The following is a 14,934-nucleotide window of genomic DNA, read 5'->3' as shown; positions in this document are numbered from 1 at the left end:
TATTTTTCTCATCCAAGAAAACAAACTTGTAAATTCCTGAAAATAGTGTGGCAAATGAGTAGTTAGATGTCCCAAACATAGTTAATTACATTGACTTCCTTTAGGTTTTCATTAGTTACACCCAGTATCCCTCTTTTTTTCGGACCTATTTAAAATCCCCTAATTTTTTGGGTCTCATAGCAGTAACACCCCCTGTCCCCTTAACATTTAAATTGTTAACAGACTTGTACATGTGAGTGGCACATGGTTTTTTAATAATGTTTTCTTCCAAAAACACCATCATCCCCTTCCTTTATCTCACTCCCAATTTTTGTTCCGAAATTCCAACAACTATCTGTCTCTTCAATGAATTATATTTTCATTATGCAAGGCACTCTACACTCTTCAAAGAAACACAACATCATAAGCAAGGCAACAAATTGAACAAATTGAACCTTTATTCCAAAATCCCAGCAACGTGGGATGAATAAAACGACACTAGCAAGACAAAAACACTTAAAACAAATGGAACCTTATTCAAAAAACCCAAAACTGAGATGAATAATACCACACCAGCAACTTCCAAAATCAACATTTATATTCAAGAAATTGTATACTTAATCTACTTCACCAAACACAAAAGCAAGATTAAAAAATTCAGTTATCATTCCACAAAATTATACACCGAGAAAATTTTCTAAAATGGGTAATTAGTCAAATAAATGGAAATGTTGTATTCTTTGCCAACGACTTTGCCGTCGTCGTTGTTTGCCACTTCTTTGACGCACTCACCCTCTCCCCCTCAAGAACTATGCCAACACCAAAAAAATACAACCCCATCGATTAGATCTCTGTTGTCTTCGACCTCCTTTGCTTCCACCACAACAACATTTGGTTCAAGTGGCAGCGGTGCCTCCCATATGTCATCACCAAATCGTGTCACACACCCTTCCGACGAGTGGGGAGAAGTTGGAAACGCTCTATGAATGCATCGAAGTCCTCCATGGGGAGCTTCCGGTGTCGCTTGCCGCAAATCTCAGCCAGAACGACCTCCGACAAGTCTTAATCGATGAGGAGCTGAAGAGAAATGCCACCCAACCCTTACCTGTAACCCTTAAATGAGAAGGGCAATTGGGACTTTTCATAAGTTGATTTTTTATTTGTTTTTTTATTTTTTATTTTAAAACATTGACAGAGGATAGACACTGTTATGGTTGAGGGGGCTAAAAGTAATGTTATTAAAGGAAGGGACATCATGTGTAATAACTTCAAACCTCAAAGGAGTGTATGTAATTTACTCTAATAACTGGAGTATAGAAAATCTCAACCATTGAATATCCAATCTAGATAGATATAATAATGTCACTAACTGGAATTTCTCTATAAAATTGCATTTTTAAACTTTAAAAATCTAGTGGCCATATTGAATCTATTTCTTCAACGGATTAAGATTACTGAGTTGATTGTACTTGAAGCATGCGCATATGACAACCGATGCTGCAATAATACGTTCATCAAAGTAGTCCAAATCCAAATGACTCTTTCTATTAAGCATTCCAACAGATACCCTGTTTTTTTAGATTTGATGGAGCTGATGCCTGATGCCAGTTTAAGAGAATTCCATTCACAGCTGAAATAGTCAAAGTTCATCGGATGTCTGTGTATACATTTGATTCATGATGTTCATAACATTGACCATGCTTAGTATAATATTACTAATCATAAGGTAGAATTTACGATTCACTCTATGTTTCACATGAAACCCTTTATTCCCCCCTCTCACCCTTTATTTTTCTTCAGTCTTGTACTTTTCATGATATTTTTTATCACCAGACAGAATATATCAATCTTCGCTAGTAGTTGTATCACTAGTCTCCAAGTATTTTGGGGTTCTCACTATTTGCTCACATGTTGAGCATAATGCCAGTAAGTTCAATTTGTCGAGGTGTCAATTGTTGCATATGCAGAGCACATAAAAATTATTGAAACAGTCGTGAGTTTTTTCCTTATTTGAAGTAATTTTGTACGATAAAGTTAGTAACTAGCTAAATGGTTGCAGACTTTTAAGGTTAGAATAGTCATAAAATTGAGTAGACTTCCGTGTGATTGTTGACCATATGTACAGCCAAAACTAACCAAATGATTAACAAAAATGCTTTGCTCATCAAAGAATCTTGTGTGTTTGAGTTATCTACCTCTCAGAAGTATTTTCAATATACCATTTTTTTTTGCCTTCTACCTGTACACACTCTTGGTACAATTTACAAGCATGAGCAGAAGCATAGATATCATTACACTCAGAAAAGTCATATGAACCAATAAAACTTTTCATTATTGATAAATCATATGAACAATTTGCAGCTTACTATCTGTATAGGAAATATTAAAAGAAGGGGGAAGAATTTGAAAAATATGATGACATGATTTTATTTTTTCTCTTCCTGTTTCTCTTCTGGCTTCCCTTCTGGTTTCTCTTCCATCTTTTCCGCTTTCTTTTCTTCTTTTTTCTCTTCCTTGGCAGGTCCAACTGATATTATATCCACTTTCCCTACTTTCTTCAGCTTCTTCACCACTGCCACTGCATCCATTTCACCAATCACTGTCAACTTCTGTTCCGTCACATCTGCGGCAATCGAATCAACCCCTGTTCAAAGTTAAACAAATTAGTATGCATCCAAAGCACAAAAAGAAAAGGTTTTCTATGACCAAGAAATATGGTTTCTGTGGCAGAATGAAAATGAAATCATAAGTAAACTAAACACCAACCATAGATATCTGCAGCTGCTTCAATTGCTTTCTTTTTTGTTTTGTCATCTGTCATAGTAAGGACCTTTAACACCACCTTCTGCTATGGATCCAGTGAGGGAACAGCAAATGCAGGAAGAAATAGAAGAGAATGATAATCAAAATTTGAATTAAATCATACATAATTATATATAATATAAATATAACCAAAGAAGCTTGAACATGTGCATGAGCAATGGAAACAAAGAAAGAAAATTAAAATAAAAATCTGCAGAAAATTGAATATGAAAATGAAAATGAAAAACAGTACCTGGGGATCCATTGGGAAGAGGAAGATGGGTGTGAAAAGTAGAAAGAGGAGAATGAAGGGTTGAGAACTTGTGGCCTTTGTAATACAAGGTAAGGCGTGAGGTTGAGGATATCTTCTTTTTATTTGTGGGCGTGTCTGTCTGTCCTACATCCAGAAGATGGTCACTTTAAATGCAAAATTTTTGGCCACAATGACTCAACTCAATAGCACACATAGGACAAATGTTGGCATGTTGATAGTGTGTTAATTAATTTGCCAAGTTGAATTTTCTTTAATTATCTAAGTGTAAAAGTTTTTACACCATAAACCAATCAAACATTATGGTAAGTATATTTTTTAAAATAATTAAAAATAAATAAATTTATCATATATGATAATTTATTATTAAATCATGTATATATTATTTTCTCTTTCTTTTTAGTTTTTACCTTCTCACTTGGTCACTTCCTTGTTATATTCTCCTACCTAAAGAAAAAGAATTGGATCACGTCAGGGAATAGATTAATAATGTTTTTAAAAACTAAATATGTGGATGGAAAAAGAAGAAAACAATTGTTTTGCAAGTTAGATATATTTTGATTAATTAGTTGTAATCCAAAACAAGCACATATAGATTTTATAAGATAAATGCCTCACTTCACATTAAGATTTTAATCTATTTTTATAAAATACCAATGAGGCACCAACTCAAAGTCTACTCTTAAGGACAAATAATTCAGTTAGAAGTTAGAACACCAACATGAAGAAAAGCAAGTCACTTTGCATCTTACATTCAATTGGATTACGTGTATAATATTATTCCAGGATTATTGTGTCTATTCTACCGAATGCATTCACCGCACTATTTTGTCTTGTTATCACAGAAACTTTGGAAAGGGAAAGATGATACAATTCTTAAGTCCATTAGATTGAATGGATAAGTCTTTAGTATATATATATATATATATATATATATATATATATATATATATATATATATATATATATATATATATATATATAAAAGACTACTTTATAAAAACTTTTTTGAGAAAACAAACAAACAAAGAGCATTACCCATAAAAAAAATGAAACTTATTCTCACAACGTTAATGCATGATCTTAGGATACTTGTTAAAAAAACACAAATAAAAATTATTTAATAAAAATGTTTTATTACATTGAAAACAAAAAAAATCGTCTAACATTTTTTAAGTAATTAAAAATACTTAGTAGAGTATATTAAATAATGTTTCTTAATCCATGTTCTCTAAATTAAGAGAATTTATTCCAATCATCGTATTCATTCAAACAAGATTTTTTCCGGTCTATGTTCTAAAAAACATCTCTTTCTACAAAACACATTTCATTCATTGTAGTAAACCATTTAGAGCTTCCAAAAAAAAAAATCCTGTCCTCCATTTATTAAGAATTGGTTGAAGAAAAAAAAAATGACAGATTAAGATGGTAAAGCAATTACAACAATGTAAGTAGACTGCCAGAGAGAATTCCAACTAAACTATCTGCTATGTATGGAGGATGGAAAGTTTGAAACATCATAATAGTGGGATTCAAATACAGTAATTCGAAGAAGTTACAGTTGTCCGCTAGGTTTTGTGAAAAAAAAAAAAAAGTTATCCGCCCTAGGTCAACCGTCGGAAAAGGCCATTTTTAAAATATAAAAAAATTCAATTATGAATCTCTTTTAAAAAAAGATGTCGAAATAGAAGCTTTTTCCCTACCCTACATGAAATGCAATGTAACAGTTGAACTTAGTACACATCATAACCATAATTTAATGTAAGGACTAAGAAAGGCTTTGAATATCTCCACTCACGTTGTCAGAAGTTGGAGAATGATGATAAAATGTATATGTGCTAGTTTCCTGTGCCAATTGAATCCAATACAGTAATGTTATAGAATGATTTTTTTTAATGAAACATTGCAAATATGATTGTCCACTATTTTATGTCCAAAACTAACAAATTTCTTGTCTTTTTAAATTCAATTCAAATTTAAAATAAAAATTAAGAGATAAAATTACTATCATTGTACTAACTCTTTCTTATAAATTGGTCATTTTAGAAATTCAAAGTTAATTATTATTTTTAATTATACCCTTTATTTAAGAACTACTGTTATAATAATAATTATAATTATCTTAAAATAAATAGAATAAACTAATTAGATCTTATTTTTACTAGTGAAGGTGGAATACACAATTCATCTTATTTTTACGAGTGAAGGTGGAATACACAATTCAAATGTAAAAGTCAGATTTTTTTTTATAAAAATTAATGATTAATAAGATTGATAAATATTTTATATCAATGATAAAAAAAAAATCACATCATTGTTAAATTACACTGAATGACTCTGCATTTCACAAATGGAGAGTATTAATTCATTAGACCTAATGACTTTGAAAATGACAAGTTAAGTATTCGTGTGCATGAGGTAACACTAATGAGATATTAAATAAGCACATTTCAGTTCAAATATAATAATATTTTACATTCATTAAATATTTTTTAGCATATGTCTATTATCCTTAAACATCAATACTTATATATAGGCATGAGGTAATAATACTATATACAGTGTTAGCAACATATTTATCAACATATTCTAATAGTCAGTTTGGACTAAAATATAATTAATAAAAAAATAATTCACGTATTAATTCAGAAAGTTAGCATAATTTAATTTTACTAATGTATTTTTTTTCTAAGACACCTTTTATAATATAATCATGTATATTTAGAAAGAAGAAAGAAATTATAAAAAAATAAATTATTTGAATTAGACACATAACCTCTATAATTTTGGTTTTGGTTTTGGTTTAGACAATAAGGTTCTTAATTCTCCATAAGAAGCAATCTCATTCGTAACCTAAAAAAATCTCTTTCGTGTCTGAAATATTCATGGACAATCATGGTACGGAGAAATTAAATAAAGTTTTTTATAAAAAAATTAAACTGAAGATCTTACTTATTATAAAATGTTAACTTGATATTCATTAATTAAATACAGTATGTCACAATTTAAATTTTAAAAATTCAAATTACGATCAATTAAACTTAAATAATAATATTTTTAAAAATTATGCAAGTATAAAAATGTGGCATAAGGTAAGAGAAACAAAACAATTTAGTAATAAAAGATTATAGACTTATTTTTTATATTCAAGAGTGAATATTCAAATTTAATATAAACTTATAATCGATCATTTTTTTTAATTCTGTTTCTTTGCATTTCTTGACAAAATTGATTTCATATACTGTTACGAGATATATGTTATAATTTTTTTTATAACTATATTACTGCTGCAAAATATCCATCCGTATACATATTCTATTTCTTTGGATTTTCAGTGAGAATATTTCAAGTGTTCAAGAGTAAAATCAGTTTGGAATTTATTACCTCAAATATATGTTTTAAGAGTAAAATTTTACAAGAAAAGTTAATTTTAAAAAAGTAAGATTTATAGTATTTTTTACCAACTTAAATTTGCAAACTTTAATTCAAACGTATACTTTATATGCCTAAAACGAAATAGAACACTTCACCCGGTCAAAGAACAAAAACAGAGAGAGACACACGAATAGAACCTTAGGCAGTAGAACAAGTGGGGGTTTGTGAAAAAGAAGAAAGTTAGGAAACAGATCATGCTCAACTTTGGCAGTGGTGAAGAAAGCCATATATTATACAAAAATATTTCTCAAGTTAACTTCTTGGGTTGGAACTTTTGAGTGTACAAATCCAATGAAATGAAGGTATCCATAGAAATTTCAAAAAGGTTAATATTTGTTAAATGTTACATCAAAATCCTAACCCAAGGAAAACTATTGGATTACACTAACATCAGTTTAAATGTAACGCTAATTAGTCATATATATATGTTTTTGTCGTGAGTGGGAACTGTGCATTTCCCACACAATTGGCTTTTTCATTTGCCTAGTGCTATCCACAATCAACGTTTTCTTCTTCTTTCTTCCTATAGTTCCTTTGGTGCTGATATGAAACTTTATTCCCCATTGGCCATTATCAGCATATATTGTTTTTCTTTGGTTCTGATTATATTGCTTGTACTATACTGTTATTCTATTATACTTAATGATCTTTTAACTTTGGGATCATTATTCATTACACTAAAAGCAAAAGCACCCTCACTCGTGAATGGCTTCAGCTCCCCTCTTCAGCATGTTTATGCCTCAAATAGAAATTCTTGAGACCATAGACACATGATAGTTGAAGACTACTTAATAATTTCTCTATATTAACTTGGGTACAGAAGCAAACTCCATTCTTTTAATAATATTATATACTTTTAAAAGTAAAATAACACGCATGCATAAACATTGGACTAGTACATACCACTAGGGTTGGCCTAGTGATGAGATTTTTAAGTACCATACACAAGATCTCAGATAGAGTCTTGACCTTATTGTTGCTATTGTAAGAAAAAAAAGAAGAAAGAAAACAACAATGGACTAGTACTCCGTACTTGTCCTTGTTTTGTTAACACAACATACATTACATGAGACTGATGCACATGATTAGAAGATGGAAGGCCATTGATCCATGCACGTAGATGATCACGCAACGCTTGCAATATACATGTCTTCTTTCTTCTGGACCCCATTGTTCTTCAAGCTTGAAGTGAAAGACCATGAGAGAATGGTATTTTTTTGTTTATGTGCTCCAGTTGAAGCAGAGATTCCAACTCTAACCCATTCAGGAAGCACTTTATTGAGTTCAATGTCATGAGAAAGAGTCACAGCTTTAGTAGCAGGATAAAAAGCAACAACAGTTAGTCTTTTAGAGGCAGAGTTATAGCTGATATGTGCAGTGGCAATTTTCCCATTTTGCCAATTCCGCTGAGCAGTTGCCTTGGACCTAATAGAGTTGACATCGATTCCAATGTGTTTATAATATGGATCCCAACTATCCCAATTATGGTATGTGTCAAATTCAACAGCAACAACTTTGTCTGATGAAGCTTTGAAATCAATAGCGGTTTCATTATTAGAGGAAGAAGAGTTTTTGAGAGCATTTGAGTCAGGAAAGAGTCCAAGGAGCCTCCCACCAGAATGTGGAGGGATTGTAGAATCATGCAATGAAGAAGGAAATTCCAGCAGCTGGAGTAGTGTCAATTGCTGAGATGGCAAAGGTAAAGGTGGTTTCAAAGCTTGAAACAACCGTGGAGCTTTCATAAAGGCGCAATGGGGCAGAGTATAAGACTCTGCCCACACTGCCACTCACTGGGTTTCCTTTATTATCTAACTTTGTGAGTTGTAAGACATTGTTATTAGAAGTGGCATCACCTTGGAAGATTAGATCCTTTTGGTCACCACCAAGCTTGTTGAAGGTGAAAGAGACTGAATGTGCTGAGTTCACTTTGTTTGGTAACATGAACAACATGGTTACAAAGACAAGTAGAGGAATTAGGAAAATGGGTTTGTTGGTTAAAACATGACTCGTGTTCCAGATAGCCATGGTATGGTATGATGTTGAATTGATTGAGTAACACGTAGGGTTCTTGATGCAAAGTCCATGCAAAACCTTTCCCTATTTATTTTAAACTAAGGATGCCAAATTATGTGGTCTTCTGCCAAGTACATACATCATTATAGCTTTTTTTTTTTATTTCTTACATAATTTTTATATAAGACTTTCCTGCAAAATTTATTTTAAATTCTATAGAAACAAGTCTCTTGGGGATTTTGATTCTCATTTCTCAGATAATTCTGGCACAGATAATTAGTTTTCTGCGAAATTTTTCTACAACAAATATATATAATAATTTTTGTTCCAACGGTCATGCTGTAAAAAATTGAGATGTTTTTGGAAACATTTCTTCAGATTTTTATGGTAAACAGTGCTATAGATTTTACATCCATAGGTAATTTTCTGATGAATTTAAAATCTGCAGAAAAATTTGCAGGTAATTTTTCCTTGGAGTTTAAATATGCAGAAAAATTCACAGGTAATATTTTTGCAGATTTTAAATTCGTGGGTAGTTTTCCTATGTACTTTAAACCCACAAAAAATACTATAGAAAAAAATATAAGTAAATCTGCAGGGAAATTCTACAAATATTTTTTTTATTTTCTAATAAAACACGACTCTAGAAATTTTAAATATTAATATTTTATTATAATAATAAATATAATAATATTTATTTAAGTTAAAATATTATTAAAATTATAAATTATTTATTAATATATATAATACATATTATATAAAATACTAACTAGTAATATTTATTATATGCACACCCAAGTCTAAACTTGTCACGAAATTAAATTTGTATGACATTTTTTGCATGAAACTCAAGAATTTCTACTGGTGTATGTATGAGAACTCGCTAGGCTATAAATATTTAGGACCATAAAACTGATTGAAATGTTATAAAGTAAATTAAGAAAAAGTTTATAATATAAGAATTATATTGTATTTTTCATACGATTAAATACATTCTGCATAAACTTTTCTAAACATCATCTAAATTAAATGATACATAATCATATAAACAATACTTAGATGCAGTACTATAAATACTTTTCTTATAATTATTTTCCAATCAAAATTAATGTTGTACTTCAATGACATTGTCATTTATTAGTTAAGAATATAGAAAATACTTATGGTATTGATGTTAAAATTTTGTCCCATATTTACAAGACCAGGAAAATGGGTTTGTGGCTAGACGAAGATTTGCGTTGCAAATAGGCATAGATATAGCTTCGGTGTTGTACTACAACCGTACAACGTTAGGTTTTATTTCTGCATGCAAAGTCTTTGCAAATTAAACCTTCAACTTCAAGTATTTATAGTAGTGGTCCGTCTCCTCGTGCAAGTACACTATTAGGACTTTGGAGTGTGCCAGAACTGTGCTAATAACTTGGTCTGGTTAGTTAGATATTGATTTTGATTGGTTTGTGTTTTAAGTTTATTATAGGGCCGGCCAATACTTTTTTGACAGCGAACCACTAATTTGGTTATTTCTAGGATTCAGAATTTCAGATACCATAACCGGGGCGTAATTGATGACCATTCTTTTTCCACAGAATGAAAGTTTTATATATAATGTTAGTTTATTTAACTGAAGATTCAACTGCATGGACAAGGCTCTTCGACTTAGCAAACCATGATGGAATTCAAGTAAAACCATTATCTGTGTGGTAGAGGGATTCAATGTGGGTTTGGAAGAAATTAAAGTTCATAAAATTAATTTTAAATTAAATTGATTTTGGTTCAAATTAATTTTAAAATAATATAATTTATATTTTAGATATTTTTATTATAAAAGCAAGATACAAATAGAGTTTATTATAAAAAAAATTATCTAACAAAAAAACTACCTAACTTTTTTTAATTCAAAATCAATATTTCAACATGATTTTAAAAAATCCAATGTAAAACTAAATATGCGTTGAATTGAAGTCGTGTTTCAGAAATGCCTTAGGACTTGGGCCATTGAGCATATTCATTGAAAGATATGGATATTCACAAGCTGTAAGTTGACAAACTCTAATGAACTCGATAATATGAAACTATGAAAAGTCTGACGCTAAAAGAAATTTTACTTCTAGGGACGGATAAAATTTGTTACTAGAAGTTAATAATCTATAGGTAAATGTGTAATTGCAATTAGCATTTGGATAATTAGTGTCAAAACTTTGTGAGATTTTGTAATGATGATTATTAGCCTGCTAGTATAAGTTTTGTCTATCATTACATATGATACCTACAGTTTGCAACGGATGTAGATAAGAATCACTAATTTGTACTTACAACTTTAAACTGCAGGTAAAGGTCACATATTAGTTAGTAAAAAAAGTCTTTTACATATTTTATTACTCATTAAATATTGTTAAATTAAATATATCATATTTTCTTAATAATAATAATAAATTCCATAAATTTTTTTAATATAATAAAAATATTATTAATATTAAAAAATATTTGAAAATAAAATACTTTTTTAAGTTCAAACAGGACAAATATATGTTGCTTTCTTTATTGAATTGCATTAATTGGGTATATAGTTGATTCCCATCCTTGATTAATCCGAACTGCTAGTCAAATACGTCCTAACTCCTAACTAACTACAAGTATTTCTCTAAAAATTGCTAAAACAAAAAGGTTGAAAAAAATCTATTATTGTCTTATCTGGCAAAAACTTATCAAATGGAATAATTTGCATAATATTTTCCAAAGAAATGTCCTAATAGGAGGCCAACTTGCAATGTCTCTAAGGATTTCAGGTATGCTTCCATTCAAGATGACTTTGATTAAAGGTATATAGTTAATGAAAAAAGTCTTAATCAAACTAAAAATTACTGCAAAAAAAGGTTGAAAAAACCTAATGTTTTCCGACTTTAATTTTAATTAAAGGCGCGTGGCACATTTGGCTAAACAATTTGAAGAAAAATGGCACAGCATAAGGTCACGAAAAAGAAAAAAAGAAAGAGAGGGAGAGGGAAATTCAGGTGATGGAAAGCATGCGTATGCGGTCTCTTTGTTTGTGAGATTAAAAAATTAAAGCACCAACTTTCATCAAACAATTTCTAAGTAGATCTCTAACAACATTTTGGTTTTATCCATTTAACAATCATTCTAAACCTAAATCAGTATGGTAAATTTGAATTAGTAAATATAATGACAAAATGAACTGACATATACTATAAATGTGGTGAAAGAACTCAACAAACAAAACCACAGAAGATTGCACAAAGGCATATCAAGCAACACTTTTTTAAAACATCGAACACTAATGAAGAAGATGCATCCAACTCAACCAACACCACACTAGAAGAATGAACTTGACAAATTAAGAAATAAAATGAAATTAATTATACTAAAAAAACAGGTCAATTTTTTTTTTTTACTAAATCTCAATCCCTACAACATTCATGAAAACCCTAATCTTCATTTTCAAATAGTTCATGTGAAAATAAGGTTTGAAATGGCAATAGCTAATAAAAAAACAATATATAAATATTTAACCACTAGGTTGCAATTTTCCTAAGTTTTTTGAAATAATATTCCTCTCGTCTTTCAATTAATATTAGTCTTTAAGAAAAGTAATTAATTTAGTTAATCACATTAAATATTTCAATTATTTATGCTAACATTCCAAAATTACATTTTTCTTATCTCTCTATTCACTTAGTTTTTTTTCCATTAATGTTTGGAGAGAGAATAATTAAGTAAGGGTATGTAAGAAAAAAATAATTAATGCATCTAGAAATTTATAAAAAAGGACAACAAATTTTTAAAAATGATCTTATAATTATAAACATACACCTATAGTTGGATGAGTGGTGGATTAAGAAGAAGAATCCATAGTTGTATAATCTTTGCAAAACCCTAAAAGAAAAAAAGGAGTTGAGTCTTGTAGAATCTACTTGATCAACTACATAAAGAAATAGTAGGAATGAAAACAAGGTTTATATTGAAAATTGTGAAAATTCTCTATATATGGTTGAATTCTAAAGTTTTAATGTAAAAAATTATTTAGAATTTATATATATATTTACAAAGAAATAGTTGGAAATTTGCATATTATTTTAGGTTAAATTTCATCAGGAGTTTATATTTTTATTTACACTTTTAGGATGCCAACATGCTTGGTCTGAAACCTTCTTAAATGGACCAAAAGGATATGATTGGCCTATGTGCCTTTCTGTTAGGGAAGTTAGATCTTTTCACCTCAAGAAAGAGATGTCTTAACTTTGGATTTGGGATTCTTAGCCTAGCAGTTTGCATTATTCAATTTTTATGAGTTGATCTCTTTTTTAATTCTTGATTTTTCCTTTTTTGCTTAAAGTAACCATCAATTTTTCTCTTATAGGGATCTATCTTACAACAAGGACATGACTGGACCACTTTCAAAATCCATTGAGGAGTTGAATAAGTTGTCAACCTTGCAATGTAGAATTGATTGTTAAACTAGTAACTCAAATTTGAATTAGTTCTAATCAAAACAATTCTAACAAAACATATGCTTTCTCGCCTGTCAACAAAATTATTATTGGTTGTAACTTCGATGGTCCTATTTCAAACAACATAAGAAATCTGTAGGAGTTCATCTTCTTGTAATGGCTTTTTAACTACAATATTCTAGTGGAAAAAATTTGAAAAGATTTTTTAGTTGGTCCAACTGAAAATCCATGAATGATGATTTTATTGGACGTAAATGGGTAAGTTCAAAGAAATTATGATAGTTTTTTGTGATTAACATGTTAGTTATTTTTATTTGGGGTATCCAAGGTGAGAAAATGTTGATTTTGGAATATATGCAGACAATGAGAGTGCCAAGAGTTTTCTGTGTCGCAAGGTGGCTTGTTATTCATATTTGCGAGGTTCTTACCCCAAAACTTGCACTATGTTTTTGCCATAAATTGTTCTCTAACTCCAAGCATATAACAAAACATAATTTTTTTTCTCTTTTATACAGGGTCCAACGCCTTTGGACATTGGGAGGGCTAGCAACAGGATATGGAATGGGAGCTTTTTCATAAGTGGTTGGTTGTAGTTATACTCACCCAAGTACTACTTAATTGACAACATTTCATTTTAGACACTTACATGTTAGAATTATTATAAATTGATCATGTATGTTATGGATTGTACAAGGTTCCTATCTTTGTAGCAGAAATTGCACCAAAAGAACTCCGAGGGACATAAACTACCTTAAATCGGGTAGATTTCTTAAACAATTGTTGTAACTTTGGAATCATTGGAGTCCGTATATAAGTGGGTGTGTGTGTTTTTACAATGTTATGATTTAAACTATACTAAAAAATATGCAATAATGATAACAAAGACATCTAAGTCTTGTTTTTCATTTCCCCTTGCAGTTCATGATAGTTGTTGTTGTGTCATTCGTAGTGAGTGAATTCTTTAATGTCTAGTTGAAAGATATTGTGAAATTATCAAAAACATTTTTATTTATTTCTCCATCAATGTCTAATAGCTAATGATTTAAAAGATCATGGAAACCTTATTTAACAAGCTAGTGCTCACAGTGAGTGATATTTCTAGCTTCGAAAGTCATGGGATTAACCTAGTCACATTATTTTAATAACCAATTGTATCTATAATTGATTATTATTTTAATCAATTATATCAAGTAATTTTATATTTGGATATGTGAGTTAAATAGTATTTTAAGATAATTTGTTTGTTTGAATTGTCTTGCTCCTTCCCTCCCTCTTTGGTTACTGAAAATGATTGATTCCATGCTTTTGCAGAGTTTTAAAATAGGTTTCATTCTATTTTTTTTTTCTGTATTGAGAATTTTCATGATTATATGTAAGCATCTAAGTTGTTTCACATGTAAGACATACCAAGGCAAGGAAAACACATCATTTGTGTGAAGCAAAATCTAGTTTTCAAAATTTTAGTGATGACTGATGAGAACAGATTCATTTTGTTAATGTAGGGCTACTTGGATCCAGATTATTATACTAGTCAGCAGTTGACTGAAAAGAGGGATGTCTATAGCTTTGGAGTGCTAATGGTGAAGCTGATTACTGCAAGAAAGCCAATAGAATAAAGGAAATACATTGTGAAAGTGGTCAGAAGTACAATAGATAAGACAAAAGTCTTGTATGGTCTTCACGAAATTATTAACCCAATCATCTGTTCAAGATCAACATTGGAGCGTTTTGAGAAGTTTATGGACCTTGCAATGAAGTGTGTTGAAGATTCAATAGTTAACAGACCTGCAATGAGTGATGTGGTTAAAAAAATTGAAGACATGTTGTACTCTGGTTGGTATGCACCTAACATCTGAATCAGTAGCATCCGCAACATCTAGTCATAGATATCAAAAGGTATGTATAGTGAGTTCCCATCAGGATCAACCTTACAACAATGAGTCATTTGGTTCAAGTGCAGAACATCTT

At 30.2% G+C, this 14,934-nt stretch overlaps 1 protein-coding gene and 1 pseudogene across 2 annotated transcripts; both read right to left on the bottom strand.

The window, feature by feature from the left end:
• Nucleotides 1-2,283: 2,283 nt before the first annotated feature.
• On the bottom strand, nucleotides 2,284-3,184 carry LOC114370690 (heavy metal-associated isoprenylated plant protein 39-like). Of its 2 annotated transcripts, none has more exons than XM_028328083.1 (3): nucleotides 3,035-3,184; nucleotides 2,746-2,824; nucleotides 2,284-2,623 (listed from the first exon to the last, which is right to left on the bottom strand). In XM_028328083.1, the coding sequence occupies exons 1-3, from the start codon at nucleotides 3,044-3,046 to the stop codon at nucleotides 2,406-2,408; spliced, it is 309 nt and encodes a 102-aa protein (XP_028183884.1). In that variant the 5' UTR covers nucleotides 3,047-3,184; the 3' UTR covers nucleotides 2,284-2,405. The 2 variants fall into 2 exon arrangements, with proteins under 2 accessions (XP_028183884.1, XP_028183883.1); XM_028328082.1 differs by having other exon boundaries at nucleotides 2,746-2,827; nucleotides 3,035-3,181.
• A 4,244-nt stretch (nucleotides 3,185-7,428) lies between these two features.
• LOC114370689 lies at nucleotides 7,429-8,512 on the bottom strand (annotated as a pseudogene).
• Between the last annotated feature and the right edge of the window lie 6,422 nt (nucleotides 8,513-14,934).

This window comes from Glycine soja, chromosome 10 (assembly GCF_004193775.1).
Source record: "Glycine soja cultivar W05 chromosome 10, ASM419377v2, whole genome shotgun sequence".
Classification (NCBI taxonomy): Eukaryota; Viridiplantae; Streptophyta; class Magnoliopsida; order Fabales; family Fabaceae; genus Glycine; species Glycine soja.
The sequence above is the reverse complement of the archived record's forward strand: the minus strand, read 5'-3'. Positions and strand labels throughout refer to the sequence as shown.